Below are 23460 nucleotides of genomic sequence, written 5' to 3'. Positions count from 1 at the left end.
AAGGAATATAAGTAAGACTTTATTCCACAATTAAAACCAAGCTAAAGACAGTAATTGTTTTACATGTACCTGGGACAGAGGAGGTTCATGTAAATCTAACTGCATTCGTTGAACTACTTCTAAGAAATCTTCAGCATGAAAACAAATTACATCTTTGGTTATTCGGGGTTGATCGGGCCTAAGTAAAATGAGATCATGGAGAATCTGGCATTAATGTTTCACTCTATTTAGTCCTTATTAAATTCAAGCAAAAGTAGTTTAAAATCAATACCAAAGTAATGTCTTACAAATAAATTATAAATGGAAAACTACATATTTAAACAGCTAAAACCAAGATTTTCAACCTGAACACCGATTAAAAATAATCCACTTTACTTTATCATAGCTATTTATCACAAGATTTTGAAAACCTAAAATGAATTGAGTCAGTAAATTATGCAAACCAAAAGGGCAGGTGTTTTGTTTTAAAGTTAAGGTTAACATTTGTAGAATTAAGTTAGTTCTAAAGTTCAAAGTACTGTAGAGGCCGGCGCCGCGGCTCACTAGGCTAATCCTCCGCCTAGCGGCGCCGGCACACCGGGTTCTAGTCCCGGTCGGGGCGCCGGATTCTGTCCCGGTTGCCCCTCTTCCAGGCCAGCCCTCTGCTGTGGCCAGGGAGTGCAGTGGAGGATGGCCCAGGTGCTTGGGCCCTGCACCCCATGGGAGACCAGGAAAAGCACCTGGCTCCTGGCTCCTGCCATCGGATCAGCGCGGTGCGCCGGCCGCAGCGCGCCGGCCGCGGCGGCCATTGGAGGGTGAACCAGCGGCAAAGGAAGACCTTTCTCTCTGTCTCTCTCTCTCACTGTCCACTCTGCCTGTCAAATAAATAAATAAATAAATAAAAAAAAAAAAAAAAAAAAACAAAGTACTGTAGAAAGATTATAAATCAAGGATGTCATATAGGAAAGAAGTCAGGTACAGAAAGACAAATCCCACATGTTCTCAGTTACATATATATGGAAGCTTAAAAAAACAGTAGAGGATAGAATAGTGATTACTAGAGGGAGTACCTTCTAATGTTATATAAAGGACAGCAGGGTAACCATGGTAACATATGGCAATATTTAACTATATATCTCAAAAGCAGTTGGTGAGGAAGATTTTGAATGTTCTCAACATTCTTTTGTCTTCATGTTACAGAGAAAATGAAATTACATTTCTCTCAACACAAATGACTTGTACTAGATTTTTACAATTTAAAATCTTTAGTGTAATTATATAACTAGGACATCCCAATACAGGGAAATAATGAAGCTTTTTTCTCATAATAAGAAGTTACGAAGAAACTTTCCTAGAAAAAGTTTAGAAGCCTAGAAGCTTTTCATTAAAACAGCCGTAGGTGTATATACCACTCTCCACAGTGTACAGCCTTCAGCACTCCAACAGCAGCTGTCGTCTGTCGCTCAAAACCTTGTCCTATGTGATCAGCATGAGCTCTTGTCCTGTCTTCAAAGAGCATCTCACGAGGCTCACTAGTTCGAGGTAGGTACTGAAGGTTTTTTATTTCATTGGTCGTTCTGTTCAAAAAGAGTAAGCTACACTTGTATACTGACACTTCAACAACATCAGATATTCACTAATCACATATTCAGACAAAAAGGATTTAAAATCACCTGCTCTGCCATAAAGTATTTGCTTTAGGTGAAAAGGTGAAAGTACAATAAGATATTTCTTAAGGCATTTCGAGTTTTATCTTTTAAATGAACACGAACAAAAAACACACATATAGTCCCTTCTTTGTTCTCATATGCCCCTCACAAAAGTGACAATTATGAGGAAATACACGTATATGTGGTTAACAAACTAATTTACAGGTAGATGGTGTGATTTGCCCAGGTTTCCCTACACAGGGCAAACCCTCATCTGTTGTTTTGCTTTCCACTGTTTCAGTTATCTGTGGGCCTAAGAAATTAAATGGAAAATTATAGAAATGAACAATTTATTAAGTGTTAAACTGCACGTCAAACTGAGCAGCATGATGAAATCTCGCACCATCCCACTCCATTCCACTCTGGACCTGATCATGCTTTGTCCAGTGCATCAACATGCTCCCACCCATTAGTCCCTGAGTAGCCATCTCTACTATCAAAACACCTGTCAGAGTATCACAGGGCTTCTGTTCAAGTAACCCTTATTTTATTTAATAATAGCCCCAAAGCTCATGAATAGTGATATTGGTAATTTAGATATGCCAAAGAGAAGCCATAAATGTTTTCTTTATATAAAAAGGCAAAATTACAGTAAGATTTTGATAGTGAGAGAAGAAACTGCATTCATATAACTTTTATTATAGTATATTGTTAAAACTGTTCTATTTTATTAGTTGCTAGTATCTTACTGTACCTAAGTTATATTAAATTTTATCATACATATGCATGCACAGGATTATTACTATCCACAAATTCAAGCTTACACTGGGGTAAAAGGACACTGCTGTCTCCAGAATCTTTGCCCAAAGTTTGAGTCTACTTATGCCTGCACTCAGATCAGGTGGCTTAACACAAGATAGGAGGGAGGGCTTTAAAAAGTTCATGGAAAAACAGAATTAAAATATGTTTATTTTAATGACAAAAGAATTTTGAAACCATGCACAGTTGCTTTACAATATGCATTTTCCATGATCTTTATGTAGTAACCTCACATCTGGAACAGATAACTTTTTAAAAAAAATGATTTATTTTATCTATTTGAAAGAGTTACAGAGAGAGGTAGAGACAGAGAGGGAGAGGTCTTCCATCCGCTGGTTCACTCCCCAGATGGCCGACAACGGCCGGAGCTGCACCGATCTGAAGCCAGGAGCCAGGAGCTTCTTCTGGGTCTCCCACACGGTGCAGGAGCCCAAGGACTTGGGTCATCTTCTTTCTTTTTTTTTTTTTTTGGCAGACAGAGTGGACAGTGAGACAGACAGAGAGAGAGGTCTTCCTTTGCCGTTGGTTCACCCTCCAATGGCCGCTGTGGCCGGCGCATCGCGCTGATCCGAAGCCAGGAGCCAGGTGCTTCTCCTGGTCTCCCATGGGGTGCAGGGCCCAAGCACTTGGGCCATCCTCCACTGCACTCCCTGGCCACAGCAGAGAGCTGGCCTGGAAGAGGGGCAACCGGGACAGAACCAGGTGCCCCGACTGGGACTAGAACCCGGTGTGCCAGCACCACAGGTGGAGGATTAGCCTATTGAGCCGCAGCGCGGGCCCAGCCAGGACTTGGGTCATCTTCTGCTTTCCCAGGACATAGCAGAGAATTGGATCGGAAGAGGAGCAGCTGGGACTAGAACCAGTGCCCACATGGATGCTGGTGCCTCAGACCAGAGCTTTAACCCACTGCGCCACAGCACCAGCCCTAGAACAGATAACTTTTTAAAATGTAATTCTGGCTGGCGCCGTGGCTCACCTGGCTAATCCTCTGCGCGGTGCTAGGACCCCAAGTTCTAGTCCTGGTTGCTCCTCTTCCAGTCCAGCTCTCGCTGTGACCTGGGAAGGCAGTGGAGGATGGCCCAAGTGCTTGGGCCCTGCACCCACATGGGAGACCGGGAGGAAGCACCCGGCTCCTGGCTTCGGATCGGCGCAGCATGCCAGTTGTAGTGGCCATTTGGGGATAAACCAACGGAAGGAAGACCTTTCTCTCTCTCTCACTGTCTAACTCTGCCTGTCAAAAAAAAAAAAAAAATGAAATTACTACTTATTTATAGAAGATACATTGTGGGGCTGATGCCGTGGCACAGATTAATCTTCCACCTGTGGCACCAGCATACAATATAGGTGCCAGTTCTAGTCCTGGCTGCTCCTCTTCCCATCCAGCTCTCTGCTATAGCCTGGGAAAGCAGTAGAAGACTGCCTAAGTCCTTGGGCCCCGTACCCACGTGGGAGACCTGGAAGAAGCTCCTGGCTTCAGATGGGGCCAGCTTTGGCCATTGTGACCATTTGGGGAGTGAACCAGCGGATGAAAGACCTTTCTGGCTCTCCCTCTCACTGTCTGTAACTCTATCTCTTAAATAAATAAGTAAAATACTTAAAAAAAAAAAGACACATTGTAGGTACTATATGCCAAATGCTACCTAGGTAGTGGCAAATGAGATCCCCTTACAGAAGCTACTGCTGCTAACACAGCACTACTCATTGCAAAAACGGCCGAAGGGGAAAGGGATGAGAGGACTGAGGCTGAGAGTCGTCATCTTATTTATGTCCCTCTATGGTTTTTCTGTTGCTTCCAGAGACAGCTCTGAATTACCCTCATAATTTTTTCCTCTTCCCCTAGTCTCTTTTCCTAGGGGCCATTCTGAATTCCTGTTTTTAATGTCTACTACTTACTGCTCTTTGTATACCCCTGCATTACAGTTTTAATACATATACAAACATATGATACTGTTTTTGCTCTTTGTGCTTCATGTTCTATGTGTGTCAGGAAACTACATAATATTGTTACTTCCTGTGAGAAACTACAAGGCCTTCAAAAGCCCATAAATTTGTGTCATAAACACCATCTTCTAATGAATTAAAATACATACAGACTTAGCACAGTGCCAGGCACAGTGTTATCATTGGTGGGTTTACAGTATGATGTTAAATCATCACAAATACTATGGTTATAAACCCTTAGGTACATGGAAGTTCCTCAGGGGGCTAATGAACCCCCTTTAAACTATCTCTGAAAGTTTGTGTACATCTGCATTGTTCCGAGAAGAAACTTCAAGACTGATCCTCCCAAAAAAGTTAAGAACCACTGAGAACATGTCAATTTTACTAACAACTTACAAATTAATTTGTACAATTTCATTCATCCAATTGTTTAGTATGTATCAAACACTGTTCAGATGCTAAAGTCACATAGGAATATGCCATCAGAAACCTCTGTCATCAGGCAACTTACAGTTTACTCAATAATTTTCTTTAATTAATAATCAGAGGCCAGCGCTGCTGTAGTAGGCTAGGCCTCCACCTGCTGTGCCGGCATATGGGTTGCTGGTTCGTGTCCCAGCTACTCCTCCTCCAATCCAGCTCTCTGCTTATGGCCTGGGAAAGCAGTGGAAGATGGCCAAGTGCTCAGGCCCCTGCATCCAAGTGGGAGCCAAGCTCCTGGCTCCTGGCTTCAGATTGGCACAGCTGCAGCCACTGTGGCATTTGGGGAGTGAACCAGCAGATGGAAGACCTTTCTGTTTCTCCCTTTCTCTGTCTGTAACTCTCTCTCTCAAGTAAATAAATAAAGTCTTTATCAAAACAAACAAACAAACAAAACAATGGGGTCAGTGCAGTGGCATAGTAGGTTAATCCTCCACCTTCAGAACCAGAATCCCATGTGTGCGCCAGCTTGAGTCCCAGCTGCTCCACTTCCAATCCACTTCCCTGCTTATGTCCTTGGGAGAGCAGCAGAAGATGGCTCAAATGCATGGGCCCCTGCAATAATGTGGGAGACGCAGAGGAAGCCCCTGGCTCCTGACTTCAGCTAGGCCCAGCTCCAGCAGTTGCAACCATTTTAAGAGTGAACCAACAGATGGAAGATTTCTCTCTTTCTCTAATTCTGCCCTTAAAATACATAAATCTTTGTTTAAAATTGTCAAAAAAGTAATCGTTAGACCCAGTAAAATCATTTTAGTTCTCTAAAGAAAAAGCTGGTATCTCCCTCTGCATCACTCCCTCCATTCCTACCGATATTAACCTAGTGCACATTATTCTCCACACCTTATTCTAGTTTATATATATATAAATATATATATTATAAATATATTCTAGTTTATATATATCTTTACACATGGGATTTTTTTTTCATAAAAATAGAAGCATACTAGATACATTATTCCACATTTTGCTCTTTTTCAAGTATCATGGATATTTTTCCAGATGAAAAGCATAAAAATTCTATTTTTTAGCTATTTAATGATTTTTTAAAAGATTTATTTATTGGCCGGCGCCGTGGCTCAATAGGCTAATCCTCCACCTAGTGGCGCCAGCACACCGGGTTCTAGTCCCAGTTGGGGTGCTGGATTCTGTCCCGGTTGCCCCTCTTCCAGGCCAGCTCTCTGCTGTGACCAGGGAGTACAGTGGAGGATGGCCCTGCACCCCATGGGAGACCAGGAGAAGCACCTGGCTCCTGCCTTCGGATCAGCACAATGCGCCCGCCGCGGCAGCCATTGGGAGGGTGAAGCAACGGCAAAAGGAAGACCTTTCTCTCTGTCTCTCTCTCTCACTGTCCATTCTGCCTGTCAAAAAAATATATATATATTTATTTATTTATTTAAAAGGCAGAGTTACAGGGAGAGAAGGAGAGACAGAGAGAGATATCTTCCAATCACTGGTTCCTCTTATGGGCTGCAACAACCAGGGCTGGACCAAGTCAAAGCCAGGAGTCAGGAACTCCATCTGGGTCTTCCATATGGGTATAGGGACCCAAGGACCTGAGCCATCTTCTGCTCTCTTCCCAGGCACATTAGCAGGGAACTAGATTAGAAGTGGTACAGCAGGGACTTGAACCAGCAACCCACACTGGATGCCAGCATTGCAGGTAGTGGCTTAACCCACTACACAACAACACCAGCCCCTTCTCATATTCTTGGATAAGAATATACAAAATGGGATTGAGTGGTCTAGCCTGTGTCCCCTATCAGACAGCCTGGGTTCAATTTCTGGCTCCACTCCTGTTTCCAGCTTCCTGGGCAATGGGTGATGGCTGAAGTACCTGGGTCCCTTCCACTGGGAAATCCAGCTTGAATTCCTAACTCATGGCTTCCACTGCCCTAACCCCAGCTGTTGTAAGCATTTGGGGATTGAACCAGTAAATAAGAAATCTCCATCTATCTATGCATTTTTAAAATGAATTTAAAAACTTTTTAAGTGTATCTAATGGCTGGCGCCGCGGCTCACTAGGCTAATCCTCTGCCTTGTGGCGCCGGCACACCGGGTTCTAGTCCCGGTCGGGGCCGGATTCTGTCCCGGTTGCCCCTCTTCCAGGCCAGCTCTCTGCTGTGGCCAGGGAGTGCAGTGGAGGATGGCCCAAGTGCTTGGGCCCTGCACCCCATGGGAGACCAGGATAAGTACCTGGCTCCTGCCATCGGATCAGCGCGGTGCGCTGGCCGCAGCGGCCACTGGAGGGTGAACCAACGGCAAAGGAAGACCTTTCTCTCTGTCTCTCTCACTGTCCACTCTGCCTGTCAAAAAAAAAAAAAAAAAATTAAGTGTATCTAATATATTCAACCATTCCCCTGCTGATTGGGCATTCAAGTCATGTTTATGTTTTCTCTCACTGCAAACAATGCTACAATTAACATTTTTACATGCTTATCTTTAGTGTTTTTATGCCTTGGGTAAAATTCCCAAAAGTAAGCCTCCTAGATTGAAGAATTATTATGTTGCAAGTTTTATAAAAGGCTATTGTCATTTTTTTTTGCACAAAATTACTACAGCACCTCTCTTTCCTTTCAACAGTATATACAGGCTTACCAGCCTGAAACAGTCTCTAATTTTTCTTCTATGAGACAGGAGCTCTGCTTTGTTTTCATTCAGATAGACTGCCAATTCCACTAGCATTATTCACTTGAATAAATCTTCCTCCCTCCAACCCCAACACTCATATATGAAGCTCCTAGTATTCAGATTTACTTCTGCAGTGTATCCTGTTAAATGATCTACTTTTTATAGTAATTTAATACCTAATAATATAAGTATCCCTTCCTTATCTTCTGTTCCAGTTTTCTTTTTTATAAACATTCTTTTTAATACAATAGTTTACTGAAATCTAACAATGATGAAGTGAAATTGTTCTTACTATTTGTATTATACAGATAAAGTTTCCTTATAAACTTTAAAATCATTTTAACTGGTGCTAGAAGTGTGAATCTAATTGTTTTAGTCATTTTACATCTTTGATAAAATGTCTTTTCTTAACACATGTTTTGAATACTTCTTGTTACATTTATTTCAAAATAGTTTATCTCTGGTATTTTTTCCACTTCTAATTATAACTTGTCATTTGCCTGTTTCTTGTGTCTTATTTATATTTAGTGTTTTATAACAAATATCAGCATGTATAGGTATTTTTAAATTTATACTCCAATTACGCTCTAAACTTTTCCTTCCTCCAATTTTAAATGCACACACACACACACACACCCTTGGACATACCTTTTCCTTTTGAAAGGTGACTTTGGCATATCAGCCACAGGGATCATTTGTTCTCCTGGACGTACCCACATGATGGGCCCATCATCACTATCTTTTCGACTCTCTAGTTTTAGACTAGACAGTGTCCCCCATGGCAGTGTACACTAGAGACAAATAATTATTTAGAAATCAATTATTCTCAAAGTACACCTTCAAATATTGCTTCCCTCATGCTTTCATATACAACTTTATCCTTAAGCATTTGAAATATATATCAATATATATTCATTTACTTTTGTGTTAAAAATTATATTTCAAACATACTAAGAGAATAATTATGCTCTTCCCTCATCCTCACTTGTTACTCTTTCTTCTGCCAGACCCAAGGATCACAAGATGCTAACAATTTGATAACAAAATCAAGTGTTCTCCATGAGAATCTATAAAAATGAACAAATTTGAATTTTAAGAAAGATACTTTGATGACAATTGTAACCTAACAAAACTAAAAAGAAAACCAAAATTTACTTCTGTTTAGTAGTTTCTTAAAGAGACTCTGTTAGTCTAAACCACAGATTAAAATATTTCAAAAGATATAGCGGGGTGCTCCTGTCTACAGTGCCAGCATGCCATATGGGCACCAGTTCAAGTCCCGGCTGCTCCACTTCCAATCCAGCTCTCTGCTATGGCCTGGGAAAGCAGTAGAAGATGGCCCAAAACCTTGGTCCCCAGCACCCATGTGGGAGACCTGGAAGAAGTCCTGGCTCCTTGTTTTGATCTGGCCCAGTTCAGGCCATTGAAGCCATTTAGGAAGTAAGTAAGCAGATGGAAGACCTCTCTCACTCTGCCTCTGCCTCTTTGTAACTCTGCATTTCAAATAAATAAATAAATCTTTAAAAAAAAAAAAAAACATAGTGGGTGGAGAAGGAGTTGTGAGAAAGTGAGGAAGGATTCTCAAATTTCTCTAGAAACAATGGATTTTTTAGCTTACTTGCTTTGAAAATTAAATTTGGAAAAACTAAATAATATTGATTTTTTTTTTCAAAATATTCAATAACAAATGAAACTAATGATGTAACTAGTTGGGAGAAATTGCAGAAAATGAAAAAAAAGAAATGTTCAACAAATTATCTGGTATTTTAGATAAAATAACCTTGTCACATTCTGCTGCTCACTTGAACCCCAAATTTTAATGTGGGTTCCCACTGACCTTTGAATTAGCGATTAAATAATTAACTAATTACACAGCTCAATGATTTCTCAGTGGGACAGTCCCAGCAACCCACAGTAAGAAATATTTCCAGGAATACAGAAGCTGCTTTTTTAATAAAAAAAGAAAGGGAACCTAGCTAGCTAAAACTCCGACTTTAAAGGAGTATTAAGCTATATGGTCAAAATACCTCGTATTATGAATGAAGAAACAGAAGCCCAGAGAGTGCTTGCTAATCAAGCTAGGGCCAGCGGAGGCAGAAATGCAGACGTGCAATTTCCCAGGCCAGTTTTCCACAATGCCAATTACCACTCCTCTGCCCTAAACATTTTAATTTAGTAGGCATCTTTCCTATGCTTAAATCCTTCAGTGCTCAGTTTATGAAGAGCTCACAAACACATGAAAACTGATTTCCCACAGTGGCAACAGGTAAGGGTTGTCCTCTGGTCTGCCATTTAACTTTTGCCATTACGATCAGGACCTGTTGCATGTCCACACTTCTCAAGAATTACTCTAATTATCTCCTTTCCTTCAATTCAAATAAAACCAAAATCTTTCTAATTCTGAAACAGCTGTTCATTTGGATCACTTGTTAGATTAGAATAATATCCACAATTTCAATTGCTGGGATTCTTTCCTTACTTTTAAAAACGGTGAATCTTCCAGCATGTCAAGGAACTCAGGGAAGTAGTCTCCCACTTCTTCATCAACGGCTCCCACCAAGCTGATTTGTCGCATTGGGCCAGCTCTGTAAGTACCATGAGAATATGTTCTTTTCACCTGAAGAACAGAAATTCAGTTGCGAGTTATATACACAGTAATACTTGCTGTCACTGTGTAATAACAAGTCTTCAGAATATCAGAACACTTCTACGAGGCAAGCAAAACAAGACAGCTATGTGACCTTCAGAAATCCTTTTTTTTTTTTTTTTACACAGGCAGAGTGGACAGTGAGAGAGAGAGAGAGAAACAGAGAGAAAGGTCTTTGCCATTGGTTCACCCTCCAATGGCCGCCGCTGCGGCCGGTGCACCGCACTGATCCGAAGGCAGGAGCCAGGTGCTTCTCCTGGTCTCCCATGGGGTGCAGGGATGAAGCACTTGGGCCATCCTCCACTGCACTCCTGGGCCACAGCAGAGAGCTGGCCTGGAAGAGGGGCAACTGGGACAGAATCCGGCGCCCCGACCGGGAATAGAACCCAGTGTGCCGGCGCCGCAAGGCAGAGGATTAGCCTATTGAGCCGCGGCGCCGGCCTCAGAAATCCACTCTTAAGCATTCATTTCCTTAACCAGAATGTTTCACCTAAGATTGCTGAAAACTTAAAACTATGTTTTAAGTGCTTGCAAATGAGTGGCATTCAAATAGCCACCATAAAGCAACCTGTACCTCAAGATTCATTAATACCTAAATTTTCATAAGCACTTTTAAATCCTGACAAAGAAAGCTATGTGTTTTCAGATACTAACACTACTAAACAAGTTGAGTCTTATTTTAAGGAAAAAAACTTATTTTCATAAACTTTAAGCAAAATTCTAATTATCCTTTTCCTCTGCATTAGCCTTTATGGTCAATAAATTTAGGAGACAAATTTGTCCCACATTGCCCAGGATTATCCCAGTTTTAAAACAGTCTTATCTGCTAGGTTAACCTAGATAGTCAACCTGTCATCACATCATAGAAATTTATAGCCCAACTCACATATCTCCAGAAATATAGCAATAAAAATTCAATTGGAATAATTAGATTAAGACATAAATTTTATTTTTAGCTTAATCAAAAAAGCAGTATAATACTGACATGTGAATGCCTTAATAAGCTTATTTAGCAGAATTCCAAGAATTCCTAAGTAGTCACGAATTGTCAAACATTCACTTCTCAGCATCTCAAACCATTCTTTAAGCCCCAGGTTACAAGACTGGGGATCTGTACCCCCATCAGCTCCTGGTCTCATCATTTTCCTGTCTCCTATAAGTTCCTATCACCTCCTATATGGAAAGCTAGAGTTAAAACCTGACTCTACAGTAGTTTTCTAGATATTTAGATGCACTAACAGAACCACCATAAGAAAATCCGGCATCAATATACACTTTTGTAAGGCAATCTAACACAGCTAAGGTTTTCGATCTGAACTGTATCAAATTCACCACAATATAACATGTCAATTCTGTTAAGAAAAAGAAACTGAATTTGTGGGCTGTTTTACATGTACAAATGATCATATTTGAGAAAGCACATGGATATTATGAAAGTGAAAGCAAACAATACTTAAAATACAAATTTTCCAAGTGTTTTGAAATATGTCATTTTGCTACTAAAAGTCAACTAGGGAGATACTAGTTCCACATCGTACATGTCAACTTCCTGTGTATAAGTTTCTTTGTCTGGCTTATATCAGATATTTCATCTAAATCACTTAACTAGTTCTAACAAAGTCAGAATCATGTAACTCCTAGCCATCAAGCTGGTTCATTCTCCCATATCACACTATTAACAAAGACCAACTAAATAATGTGGGCAGTTTATCATGATGCAGAGGGAGTGGCATTAGGAGAGGAATAAATAAAATGAAACCCATGTCTAAATTAGTACAAACTTAAACATTAAAAATTTTAACATGAGGGGCCCATGTTGTAGCACAGCAGGTAAAGCTGCCACCTACAATGCCAGCATCCCAGTTGGGTGCCAGTTGAAGTCCCAGTTGTTCCAGTTCTGATCCAGCTCCCTGCTATTGCGCCTAGGAAACCAGTGGAGGATGGCCCAAGTGTCTGGGCCCTTGAAACCCACGTGGGAGACTGGAAGAAGCTCCTGCACCTCCTGGCTTCAGTCTGGCCCAGCCCTGTTTGTTGCAGGTATATGGGAGGTGAACTCGCTGATGAAAGCGCCCTCTCTCTTTCTTCTCTCCCCCACTCTCTACTGTGCCTTTCAAATAAATAAAATAAATCCTAAAAAGAAAAAAAATTTTAACATTACAAACTGTATAAATTAGAACCTTGATTTTTTCTCCCCTCATCCTAAGTCTAGTTTGGGGCTGCTGATTTTGATGATTTTTTGTTAAAGCATTATCCTATTAGAATCCACATACAGTTCAAAGGATTTTGGGGAGAAGCTGAATTTTAAAAATAATACAAATTCTACTAGTATTATAGTATCAAATATTCTAATTGAAACTTTATGGTTAGTTCTCCCCACCTCCTGGCATAATTCATACAAGTAGATTAAGGACATAATTTACTATTCCAAAAATGAAAGGGGCCAGCGCTGTCGTGAAGTGAGTAAACCTGGGGCCTGTAGTACCGGCATCCTATATGGGCACTAGTTCAAGCCCCAGCTACTGCGCATCCAATCCAGCTCTCTTCTATGGCCTGGAAAAGTAGTAGAAAATGGTTCAAGACCTTGGGCTCCTGCACCCACGTGGGAGACCTGGAAGAAGCTCCTGGCTCCTGGCTTCAGTCTAGCCCAGCTCCGGCCATTGCAGCCATCTGAGGAGTGAGCCAGCAGATAGAAGACTTCTCTCTCTCTGCCTCTGCCTCTTTGTAACTCTTTCAAATAAATAAATAAATCTTAAAAAAAAAAAAAAAACTAAAGTCTCTCTTCCTTTTAACCAAAATTTGTTCTAAGTACAAAATAAATCCAATTTGCCCACTATTAAAACCAAAGTTAGGGGCTGGTGTTGTGGCATAGCACCTTACACCACAGCCTGCAATGCTGGCATTCTTTATGGGCACCAGTTACTGCTGCAGCTGCTCCACTTCTGATTCAGCTCCCTGATAATGTGCCTGGGAAAGCAGCAGAAGATGGTCCAAATACCTGTACCCCTATATCCATGTGGGAAACCTGTATGAAACTATTGGCTTCAGCTGGTCCCGGCCCTAGCCACTGCAACCATTTGGGAGAATGAACCAGCAGATGGAAGATATCTCTATCTCTCTCTCTCTCTCTCTCTCTCTCTCTCTCCCCCCCCTCCCCCTTCCTCTCTCCCTCTCAAATAAATCTTTAAAAAAAAAAAAAAAAAGGTAGGCCGGCGCTGTGGCTCAATAGGCTAAATCCTCCACCTTGCGGCGCCGGCACACCGGGTTCTAGTCCCGGTCGGGGCGCCGGATTTGGTCCCGGTTGCCCCTCTTCCAGGCCAGCTCTCTGCTGTGGCCAGGGAGTGCAGTGGAGGATGGCCCAAGTGCTCGGGCCCTGCACCCCATGGGAGACCAGGAGAAGCACCTGGCTCCTGCCTTCGGATCAGCGCAGTGCGCCGGCCGCGGCAGCCATTGGAGGGTGAACCAACGGCAAAGGAAGACCTTTCTCTCTGTCTCTCTCTCTCACTGTCCACTCTGTCAAAAAAAAAAAAAAAAAAAAAAAGTAAATTATACTAGGAAATATGACCTTACAAAAAACTGTATTCTCAGCCATCATGTTTAAAAAAACAGTGATTTTTCAAAACATTTATTCTGCAAATATTAACAATTTATGATAACCAATTGGATACAATCAAATGCATTTATATTTAAAATCAAATTTTAGGGGCCAGTGCAGTGGCACAGTGGGTTAACACCCTGGCATACAGTGCTGGCATCCTATATGGGTGCCGGTTTGAGTCCCAGCTGCTCCACTTCCGGTCCGGCTCTCTGCTATGGCCTAGGAAAGCAGTGGAAGATGGCCCAAGTCCTTAGGGCACTGCACCCACATGGGAGACCCAGAGGAGGCTCCTGGTTCCTGGCTTTGGATCGGCACAGCTCCAGCCATTGCAGCCAGTTGGGGAGTGAATTATCAGATGGAGGACCTCTCTCTCTCTGCCTCTCCTCTTTCTGTGTAACTCTGACTTTAAAATAAATAAATAGATCTTAAAAAAAATTAAAAATAAAATATTAAATTAAAATCAAAATCTGAATTTGTAAAAGTGATTTGAATTATAAAATATACTATACCTTTTAATTATATACAATTTTTGTTTAGTAACTCAATCTCAAATCCATACAAAATAGACTGATATTGTTTACTTCAATGTTTTAAACATGGCAAATTTCAAATAACAAAGTATTCGTATTTAAAAAGTATATAGCTCCTGATGAAATATATGAAATGAACTTACACTGTTAAAACACAAAAATTCCACAATCTTTTCACAAAAATGTAAATATTTCTTGATTTTGGTGACGCTTGTTTTATTAAAATATTATATAGCAAACAGTTGCAATTGTCCTATTATATAAAATAAAATTGAATCTATAATATCATAAGAGCATAAGCCTTAAATTCTCTAAAAATCATATATATGGGCGGGCACTATGGCCATAGCAGGTAAAGCCACTGCCTGCAGTGCCAGCAATTCCATATGCGTACCGGTTCTAGTCCCGGCTGCTCCTCTTCCGGTCCAGCTCTCTGCTATGGCCTGGGAAAGCAATAGAAGATGGCCCAAATGCTTGGTCCCCGCACCCACATGGGAGACCCTGATGAAGCTCCAGGCTCCTAGCTTCGGATTGGCCAAGCTCTAGCCATTGAGGCCATTTGGGGAGTGAACCAGTGATGAAAGACCTCTCTCTCTACCTCCATACTCTTCCTTTCAAATAAATAAATTTGTAAAAACTGCTAAAAAAAAAAAAAAACACATACATACAGCATTTCTGACTGAAGAACCCAAGGGAACAGGGAAGAGAAAAAGCAGGGCGGGGCGGGGGGGGGGGATATCATTTTATTCTTAGAATTATGTCTACAAACCGTACTGAATCTGTTAAAAACTAACTAAAAATTAAAAAAAAAAAAACAAAATACTTAGTCAGTGGGGTCAGGGAGGAAGGTACAGGTAGAATCTCTAAACAGTCCAAATAACTGCCACAAAACCATGATTCATAAAGTCTCCTCTTACATACATGCTCCTACATTAGGCACAATTAGAACTAACCTCTTCAGAAGAGAAGGGGGAAGGCGAGAGGCAAAGACAACTTCAGGTACCCTGCAGGGAATCAGTATTGTAATATCATAATGACAAACCAGGACTAAAAAGAGTTAAATTACGTTGTACATGTTCAGTAAGAGCTGTATATCTTTATTAAAATCTCGATACTTAAAGCTGTATGCTTCCATTATCTATAAAAAAATCACTTATCTGGAAAACCTTGCATTCTCATGACACTGGATGTGAGATTAATGTGCTCTGCTCACTTCAGTAAAGATTAATCAAACCATCAGTTTGATGTTGTTCAAAAAACTAACCTGAGGGGCCGGCGCTGTGGCGTAGCAGGTAAAGCCGCCCCTTGCAGTGCTGGCATCCCTTATGGGCGCCAGTTCAAGTTCCGGCTGCTCCACTTCTGATCCAGCTCTCTGCTATGGCCTGGGAAAAGAGAAGACAGCCCAAATGCTTGGGACCCTGCACCCACATGGGAGACCCAGAAGAACCTCCTGGCTCCTGGCTTCGGTCTGGCACAGCTCCGGCCATTGCAGCCAATTGGGAAGTAAACCAAAGGATAGAAGACTTTTCTTTCTCTCTGTCTCTCCTCTCTCTGTGTAACTCTGACTTTCAAATAAATAAGTAAATCTTAAAAAACAATTAAAAATTAACCAGAAAGAAATCAAAACATGTCACTGCTTTAAAATATATATTTGTTTTCTAAAAAAGAAACACACGGGCCAGCACTGTGCCACAGCAGGTAAAGCTGCCGCCTGCAGTGCCAGCATCCCATATGGGCACCGGTTCAAATCCCAGCTGCTCCACTTCCAATCCAGCTCTCTGCTATGGCCTGGGAAAGCAATAGAGGATGGCCCAAATGCTTGGGCCCCTGCACCCACATGGGAGACCTGGAAGAAACTCCTGGCTTCGGATCGGCACAGTTCCAGCCATTGCGGCCAACTGGGGAGTGAATCAGTGGATGGAACGCCTCTCTCTCTCTCTCTCTCTCTCTCTCTCTCTCTTCCTCTCCCTCTCTCTGTGTAACTCTTTCAAATAAATAAATCTTTTTAAAAAATACACTGAATTACAAAGACTATACTCAGATAGATGGGTCATCTTAATTTATGTATACTTGTAGATCTCTCAAAAGGAACGCAATAAAGACAGGCAGGATACTTAAATGCGTATTTTTGCCAGAGTTTATCTGTAACATTGTCTTTTACAGTATTTTTAATCTAAATTTCCTCCCATGACCATTGTGCCTGTGCTTTTACTTTTCCCTTTGTATGTTCTCTATAAATGTTATAAAGGGAAAGAAAAAACAGGAAATAGATTTCTTGTACCTACTGTCAATGGGTAATAAAAAATTTTAGAAGCTATTATCAGCAAAAAATGAACTATGTTAAACTAAAATTCCATTCATTAATCATATAAAAAGTAATCTTAAAAAAAAAAAACCTGTGATTCTGAGGTCTACTTCCAACATTTAAAAAAAAAAGTAGCCTTCCTAACAGTTAATACATTCTCCAAAAGAAATCCAAAAGACTTAATATTGTTTTGTTAATTATAAAAACTGCTGCAACAAAGGAAGAAGCAAAAAGCGTAAGAGTAAGTAATTTTTAAAACCAAAAAGAATGACACATTTCAATTTGCTGTTTCTGAAAATGTGTTCCTTGAGAGAGGATTCTATAGTCCAACAAGTTTGGAAAACACTTCTTGTTTGGGAGGACCATCACACATACTAGCTATTAAAGTTTCCTTGAAGCCTCAGAACAAATCAACTTATTTGGTCTAGCATTACATAAACTATTTTGACTTCAAAACCAGGTTTTTTGTAGTTGTTTTGGTATCTCTATCAACATTCCATGATATTAAAAGTTCCTTAGAACACTTAAATAAGTAATATACAATAATTGCAGAATACATATATGTATATATATATAAAGTTGTATCAGCATTAATTTGAAGAAAATACACAGATAATTATTACAGCCAAAAATTGAGGGGAAGGCAGATGAGACTGTAGGTTCAATTATGCTGTTTTTGTTTTTGTTATTGTTTTGTTTTGAAAAGGAAGAGCAGGGAGAGAGGAATTCCCTATTTTTAAAAGCAACTCCTTCTCATCACATTGCTAAGGCAATCTAAACTCAAGTGAGTGTGCCACAAGGGGGAGCTATTTCCCATCACATTGAGCGTATACTTTCAACTCAAAATAGGTACTGACATTTATTCAGTGTATTCCAAAAATATGCACGTAACTTCAAACAAAATAATGAAAGTAGGAGTATTATTATCCATTATTAAAATTAATCCATTAAAGGGGAATAAAGCTCCTTTCTCAGAGCATATGGTGCCTACCATGGTAATACTTTGTAGAGTACGTAAGTATTTGAGGAGGATAGGGTAGGCACAATTATTCAAAATGGAAATTCAGGACAAATGCAAGCAATGTTTCAAGAATGGTACATCAAACTGTGTTATATACCTACAAACTAACACAGTGAACGACCCTAGAATGAATTCAGCAAATCATATTAGATCATATTTATTAATAGCTTCATTATCAAAAGAGTAGACATTCAATCATCAATTAATATGTTGACATAAGTTTCCTAAGAAACAATTTAGAACCAGAATAAAATAAAAGTAGAGTTTGGAATTGGGGGGCCAGCACTGTAGCACAGTGGGTTAAGCTACCGTCTGCAGCACCGCCATCCCATATGGGTACCAGTTTGAGTCCTGGCTGCTCCACTTCCGATTCTGCTTCCTGCTAATGTGTCTGGGAAATCAGCAGAAAACAGCCCAACTACTTGGGCCCTGGCACCCAAACAGGAAACTCAGATGAAGCTCCTGGCCTTGGCCAGGGCTTGTGGCCATTTGAGGAGTGAACCAGCAGATAGAAAGAAAATCTCTGTCTCTCCTCTCTCTGTAATTCTTTCAAATAAATAATTAAATCTTTTTTAAAAAAATGAGTTTGGAATTGAAGGAACAATAAAACAACTGTTCCGGTTTTCATAATTTCTCACTATTCTTAGGGTTAAGAGTGCAGACTGTTTAAATATGAAGTGACAATAAAGAAATCTCATTTATTTCCTGACAGATGAAACTCCTCTTTTACTTGCCTTTCTATATCCCTACCATCTAGGACAGAAAGTAATATGAATGTGATTATTATTATCACTGTAAAGATCACAGAATCAGCTACATAATTTGTCATCTTTTCATTTCCACAGAATTAGGACAAATTATTTTGGTTGCTCTGGCTTTATAGAAGGGAAATGGAAATGGAAATGAGAAGGGTAGGGAAGGGAATCCAGTATCACTGGGATGCAAACTCAACACAGACTTGGTGTGGGCTTCCACACGTCATTGGTAGCCTGGCCCATGAAGCTGCGCAATCTAGGGGATGCTTTTCACATCATCGCTGTGAATTATTACAGCACAAAACACACAGCAGCTGAGCTGGTAGCAGTCACTCTCTGGGTCTGATTTAAAATTTAACATACGAGGACCTGTCTTGAAAATTCAAATTTAATGGATTATTTACATTATAAGCTTCACTTTTTCTACAGTTTTTAATATTAAAATACAGGAAAACAAAATACATATTTAAACATTATATATAATTTTACCCATTAAAGAATAATGCTAATTAATTACAAAGATCCCCCATTACCATTATTAATTTCTTAATGATGCTAAACGTATTTTCCTAACTAAGATTACATAAGAAGAATAAAGGGTGGATTCTCACCATTCTTCTCTACCAACTTCATTCTACTTTCTCTTCTCATGTTTCTATATTTTTTTGAATACTTCTCTATTGGACTTAATTTTTTTATCTGGATCAAAGATTTTTCAGCATAGAAAAGGTAAAAAGGACAGTTCTTGATTTAAAAATTTTACAACATGAATTTTTTTTCTACTGTTCTGCTTCCTTCTGCTCCATAGAAGCATTACCATGTCATGACTAGAGCAGATTGTACTAAACTTCACCCACTGAACTTGGTAGTGAGTGAGAAGCCATCACGACAGCAAGCTTTATTCCTGAGCAACCCCTAGCACATTCATTTGAGTTCACTACCCACAACTTGCTTTATTTATGGTTGACATTAAGTGAAACTCTATTTTAATACTGCTACCTCAGTGCCCGTGCCCAGCAACCAGCCAAGCAAAAACTCCTGAGTCTGGTGAGGAGAACAGGCAGGAGGCTGGGTGTCTGTGATAGTGGGAGGCTGTGTGCCAGGACTCTGAAATCACTGAGGCTGCGTGGGAGGATTCAGAGTGTGTCCGGGACACTGAGCAGTCATTGTGGGAGCCTCTAAACAATCAGGGCTCCTAGGTTACCTGTTGAGACATTGCTGGGGAATCTGAACTTACACTGAGGACTGCACAAATCCCTCATGTGGTCCTTGTGGCAAAGCAGACAAATAATGTACTCACTGGGGGAATACCCAGGCACTGGTCTCCTTTGAGGAGAAGAGCTGAGTATGCCAAGAGACAAGAAGAAATGTCCCCTCTGATGGGAAAAAAAAAAAAAAATTTCACATGCCAAACATGTCACATCAGACAAGTCCTTCACTCTGGAGCACTGAACAGATCTCCCTGGTCACTCACACCACAGACTCAAGGTATTCACTGAAAGCAGACACTCCACTAATACAATCAGACATAGTCCAAAGATAAAAGCTGCCACAGTGAAAAATCAAAGAAACCAACGAGCATCCCCACAGATGCCGAATAACAAACACACTAATCCAAGAAACAAGAGCAAGACAATGTGACACCCTAAAAGAACACAACACCTCAAAACTAGATTGTGAAGATGATGAGATCAAAGAAATGCCAGAAATGAAATTTAAAAAAAAAAATCATAGGATTACATAGAAGTAATCTTTCTGATGTGTCCTGAGTCTCCTGTTTGGGTGCCAGGGCAAATGCATGAACTAATGAAATCCATGCATGACATGAAAGAAAATCTCTTCCATGAAATTGAGATCTTAAAGAGAAATCAAAATGAAATCATGGAAATGAAGAATTCAATAGAACAAATAAAAAAATACAGTGGAAAGCCTTAACAACAGTGAGGCAGAAGAAAGAATATCTAACTTAGAAGACAAAGCACAGGAAATTATATAGTCAGACCACACACAAGAAGAAGAAATTAGAAAACTAAAGAACACTTGGGAATCTACAGGATATTATCAAACGACCCAACATACAGGTTCTAGGAGTTCCTGAAGTGTGAAAGAGGCCTTTTCAGTGAAATAATAACAGAAAATTTCCCCAATTTGGAGAAAGAAAGGGGCATCCAAGGAAAGGAAGCACACAGAACTCCTAATAGACATGACCAGAAAATATCTTCACCACAACACATTGTATTCAAACTCTCCACAGTAAAATATAAAGAAAAGATTCTAAATGTGCACAAGAGAAACACCTGACTACTTTCAGAGGATCTCCAATTAGACTCACAGCGTACTTCTCATCAGAAACCCTACAGGCTAGGAGAGAATGGCGAGATATAGTCCAAGAACTAAGAGAAAAAAAAGTCAACCCAGAATACAATACACTGCAAAGCTCTCATATATGAACTAAGGTGAAATAAAGACCTTCCATGACAAACAGAAACTGAAAGAATTTTTCACCACCAGCCCTGCAGAAGATGCTTAAGGATGTGCTGCACACAGTAACACAGACACATGGTCATCACTACAAAAGAAGGTTAAGGAAGGAAAGCTCTCAGTAAAAGTACAAAGGAAATCCAAAGTAAAAAAATAGGAATATTTATGGAAAAATGGCAGGGCAAAGTCGATGCTTATCACCAGTCACCTTGAATGTAAATGGCCTTAACTCTCCAGTTAAAAGACACAGACTGGCTGAATGGATTAAAAAAAAACACACCTATTTGCTGCCTATGACACATCTCACCAACAAAGATGCACGCAGACTGAAAGTGAAAGGATGGGAAGAAGATACTCCATGCTACAGAAACCAAAAAGAGCTGGTGTAGTCATCCTAATAACAGACAAAATAGACTTTAACACACAAACCATTAAAAAGAGACAAAGACAGCCAGCACTGCAGCTCAATAGGCTAATCCTCCGCCTGTGGCGCTGGCACACCGGGTTCTAGTCCCAGTCGGGGCACCAGATCTGTCCTGGTTGCCCCTCTTCCAGGGCAGCTCTCTGCTGTGGCCCAGGAAGGCAGTGGAGGATGGCCCAAGTGCTTCACCCCTGCACCCCATGGGAGACCAGGAGAAGCACCTGGCTCCTGGCTTCAGATCAGCGTGGTGCACGAGCCGCGGCGGCCATTGGAGGGTGAACCACTCTGCCTGTCAAAAAAAAAAAAAAAAAAAAAAAACTAACTCAAATTCTCAAGTTATTCAAAACAATTGAAAGGGAGGGAATCCTCTCAAATCCTTAATTCCTAAACAGGAAAAAAATACCACAGAGAAAGAGAATTATAGACCAATTTCCCTGATGAACCTAGACGCAAAAATTGTCAACAAAATTTTGGCCGATCGAATCCAACAAAACATCAGAAAGATTATTCAACTGGACCAAGTGGGATTTCTCCTTGGTATGCAAGTATGGTTCAACATTCTCAAATCAATGTGATACATCATATTAACAAACTGAAGAACAAAAATTATATGATTATTTCAATAGATGAAAAGAAAACATTTGATAAAATACAGCACCCTTTCATGATGAAAACTCTAAGCACACTGAGTATAGAAGGAACATTTCTCAACACAATCAAGGCAATTTATGACAAACCCATGGCCAGTGTCCTATTGAATGGGGAAAAGTTGCAAGTATTCCCACTGAGATCTGGAACAAGACAAGGATGCCCACTCTCGCCATTTCTATTCAATATAGTCCTGGAAGTTTTAGCCAGAGCCATTAGACAACAAATAGAAAACAAAGAGATTCAAATTGGGAATGAAGAAGTCAAACTATCCCTATCTGCTGATGACATGATTCTATATAAAGGGGATTCCAAAGACTCCACCAAGAGAGTTGGAACTCATAAAAGCGATCGGTAAAGTAGCAGGATATAAAATCAATACACAAAAATCAACAGCCTTTGTATACACAGACAATACCACTGATGAAAAAGAACTTCTAAGATCAGTCTCATTCACAATAGCTAAAAAAAAATCAAATACCTTGGAATAAATTTAACCAAGGATATCAAAGATCTCTATGATGAGAATTACAAAACATTAAAGAAACAAATAGAAGATAACAAAAAAATGGAAAAAATCTTCCATGTTCATAGATTAGAAGAATCAATATCATCAAAATGTCCATTCTTCTAAAAGCAATTTACAGATTCAATGTGATACCAATCAAAATACCAAAGACATTCTTCTGAGATCTAGAAAAAATTATGTTGAAATTCATATGGAAACAAAGGAGACCTTGAATGGCTAAAGCACTTGTATACAACAAAAACAAAGCTGCAGGCATCACAATACCAGATTTCAAGACATACTACAAAGGCCATTATAATCAAAGCAGCTTGGTACTGTTACAAAAACAGATGGATAGACCAATGGGACAGAACAGAAACACCAGAAATAAATCCAAGCATCTACAACCAACTTATATTTGACCAAGGAGCTAAAACCGATCCCTGCAGCAAGAACAGTCTCTTCAACAAATGGTGCTGGGAAAATTAGATTTCCATATGCAGGAGTATGAAGCAAGACCTCTACTTTACACCTTACACCAAAATCCATTCAAAATGGATTAAAGACCTAAATCTACGACCTGATACCATCAAATTATTAGAGAACATTGGGGAAACTCTGAAAGACATTGGCATAGAGTTCTTGGAAAAGACCCCAGAGGCACAGACAATCAAAGCCAAAATTGACTAATGGGATTACATCAAATTGAGAAGCTTCTGTACTGCAAAAGAAACACTCAGCAGGGGCCAGCATGGTGACTTAGCAGGTAAATCGCCACCTGCAGTGCAGGAATCCCATACGGGAAACAGTTCCAGTCCTGGCTGCTCCACTTCTGATCCAGCTCTCTGCTGTGGTCTAGGAAATCAGAAGATGGACCAAGATGGCCCTGCAGCCACGTAGGAGACCCAGAAGAAGCTCCTGGCTCCTGGCTTCAGACTGGCACAGCTCCAGCTGCTGTGGCCAACTGGGGAGTGAACCAACAGATGTAAGACTTTTCTCTCTCTTTCTCTCCCAACCCCATCTCTCTTTCTCTCTGTGTGTTAACTCTTTCAA

At 40.4% G+C, this 23460-nt stretch overlaps 1 protein-coding gene across 2 annotated transcripts in view; it reads right to left on the bottom strand.

The window, feature by feature from the left end:
• The window catches only part of RSBN1L (round spermatid basic protein 1 like), an 80233-nt gene that overhangs the window by 3817 nt on the left and 52956 nt on the right, over nucleotides 1-23460 (bottom strand). The window contains exons 4-7 of one of the 2 annotated variants that reach the window (XM_051849725.2): nucleotides 9976-10113; nucleotides 8145-8287; nucleotides 1389-1556; nucleotides 70-178 (exon numbers count right to left, since the gene is read on the bottom strand). In XM_051849725.2, coding sequence (XP_051705685.2) covers nucleotides 70-178; nucleotides 1389-1556; nucleotides 8145-8287; nucleotides 9976-10113 — 558 coding nt within the window. The remainder of the gene's footprint in view (nucleotides 1-69; nucleotides 179-1388; nucleotides 1557-8144; nucleotides 8288-9975; nucleotides 10114-23460) is intronic. The other variant, XM_070071195.1, reaches the window with a different exon arrangement.

Source organism: Oryctolagus cuniculus, chromosome 3 (assembly GCF_964237555.1).
Source record: "Oryctolagus cuniculus chromosome 3, mOryCun1.1, whole genome shotgun sequence".
Lineage (NCBI taxonomy): Eukaryota > Metazoa > Chordata > Mammalia > Lagomorpha > Leporidae > Oryctolagus > Oryctolagus cuniculus.
The sequence above is the reverse complement of the archived record's forward strand: the minus strand, read 5'-3'. Positions and strand labels throughout refer to the sequence as shown.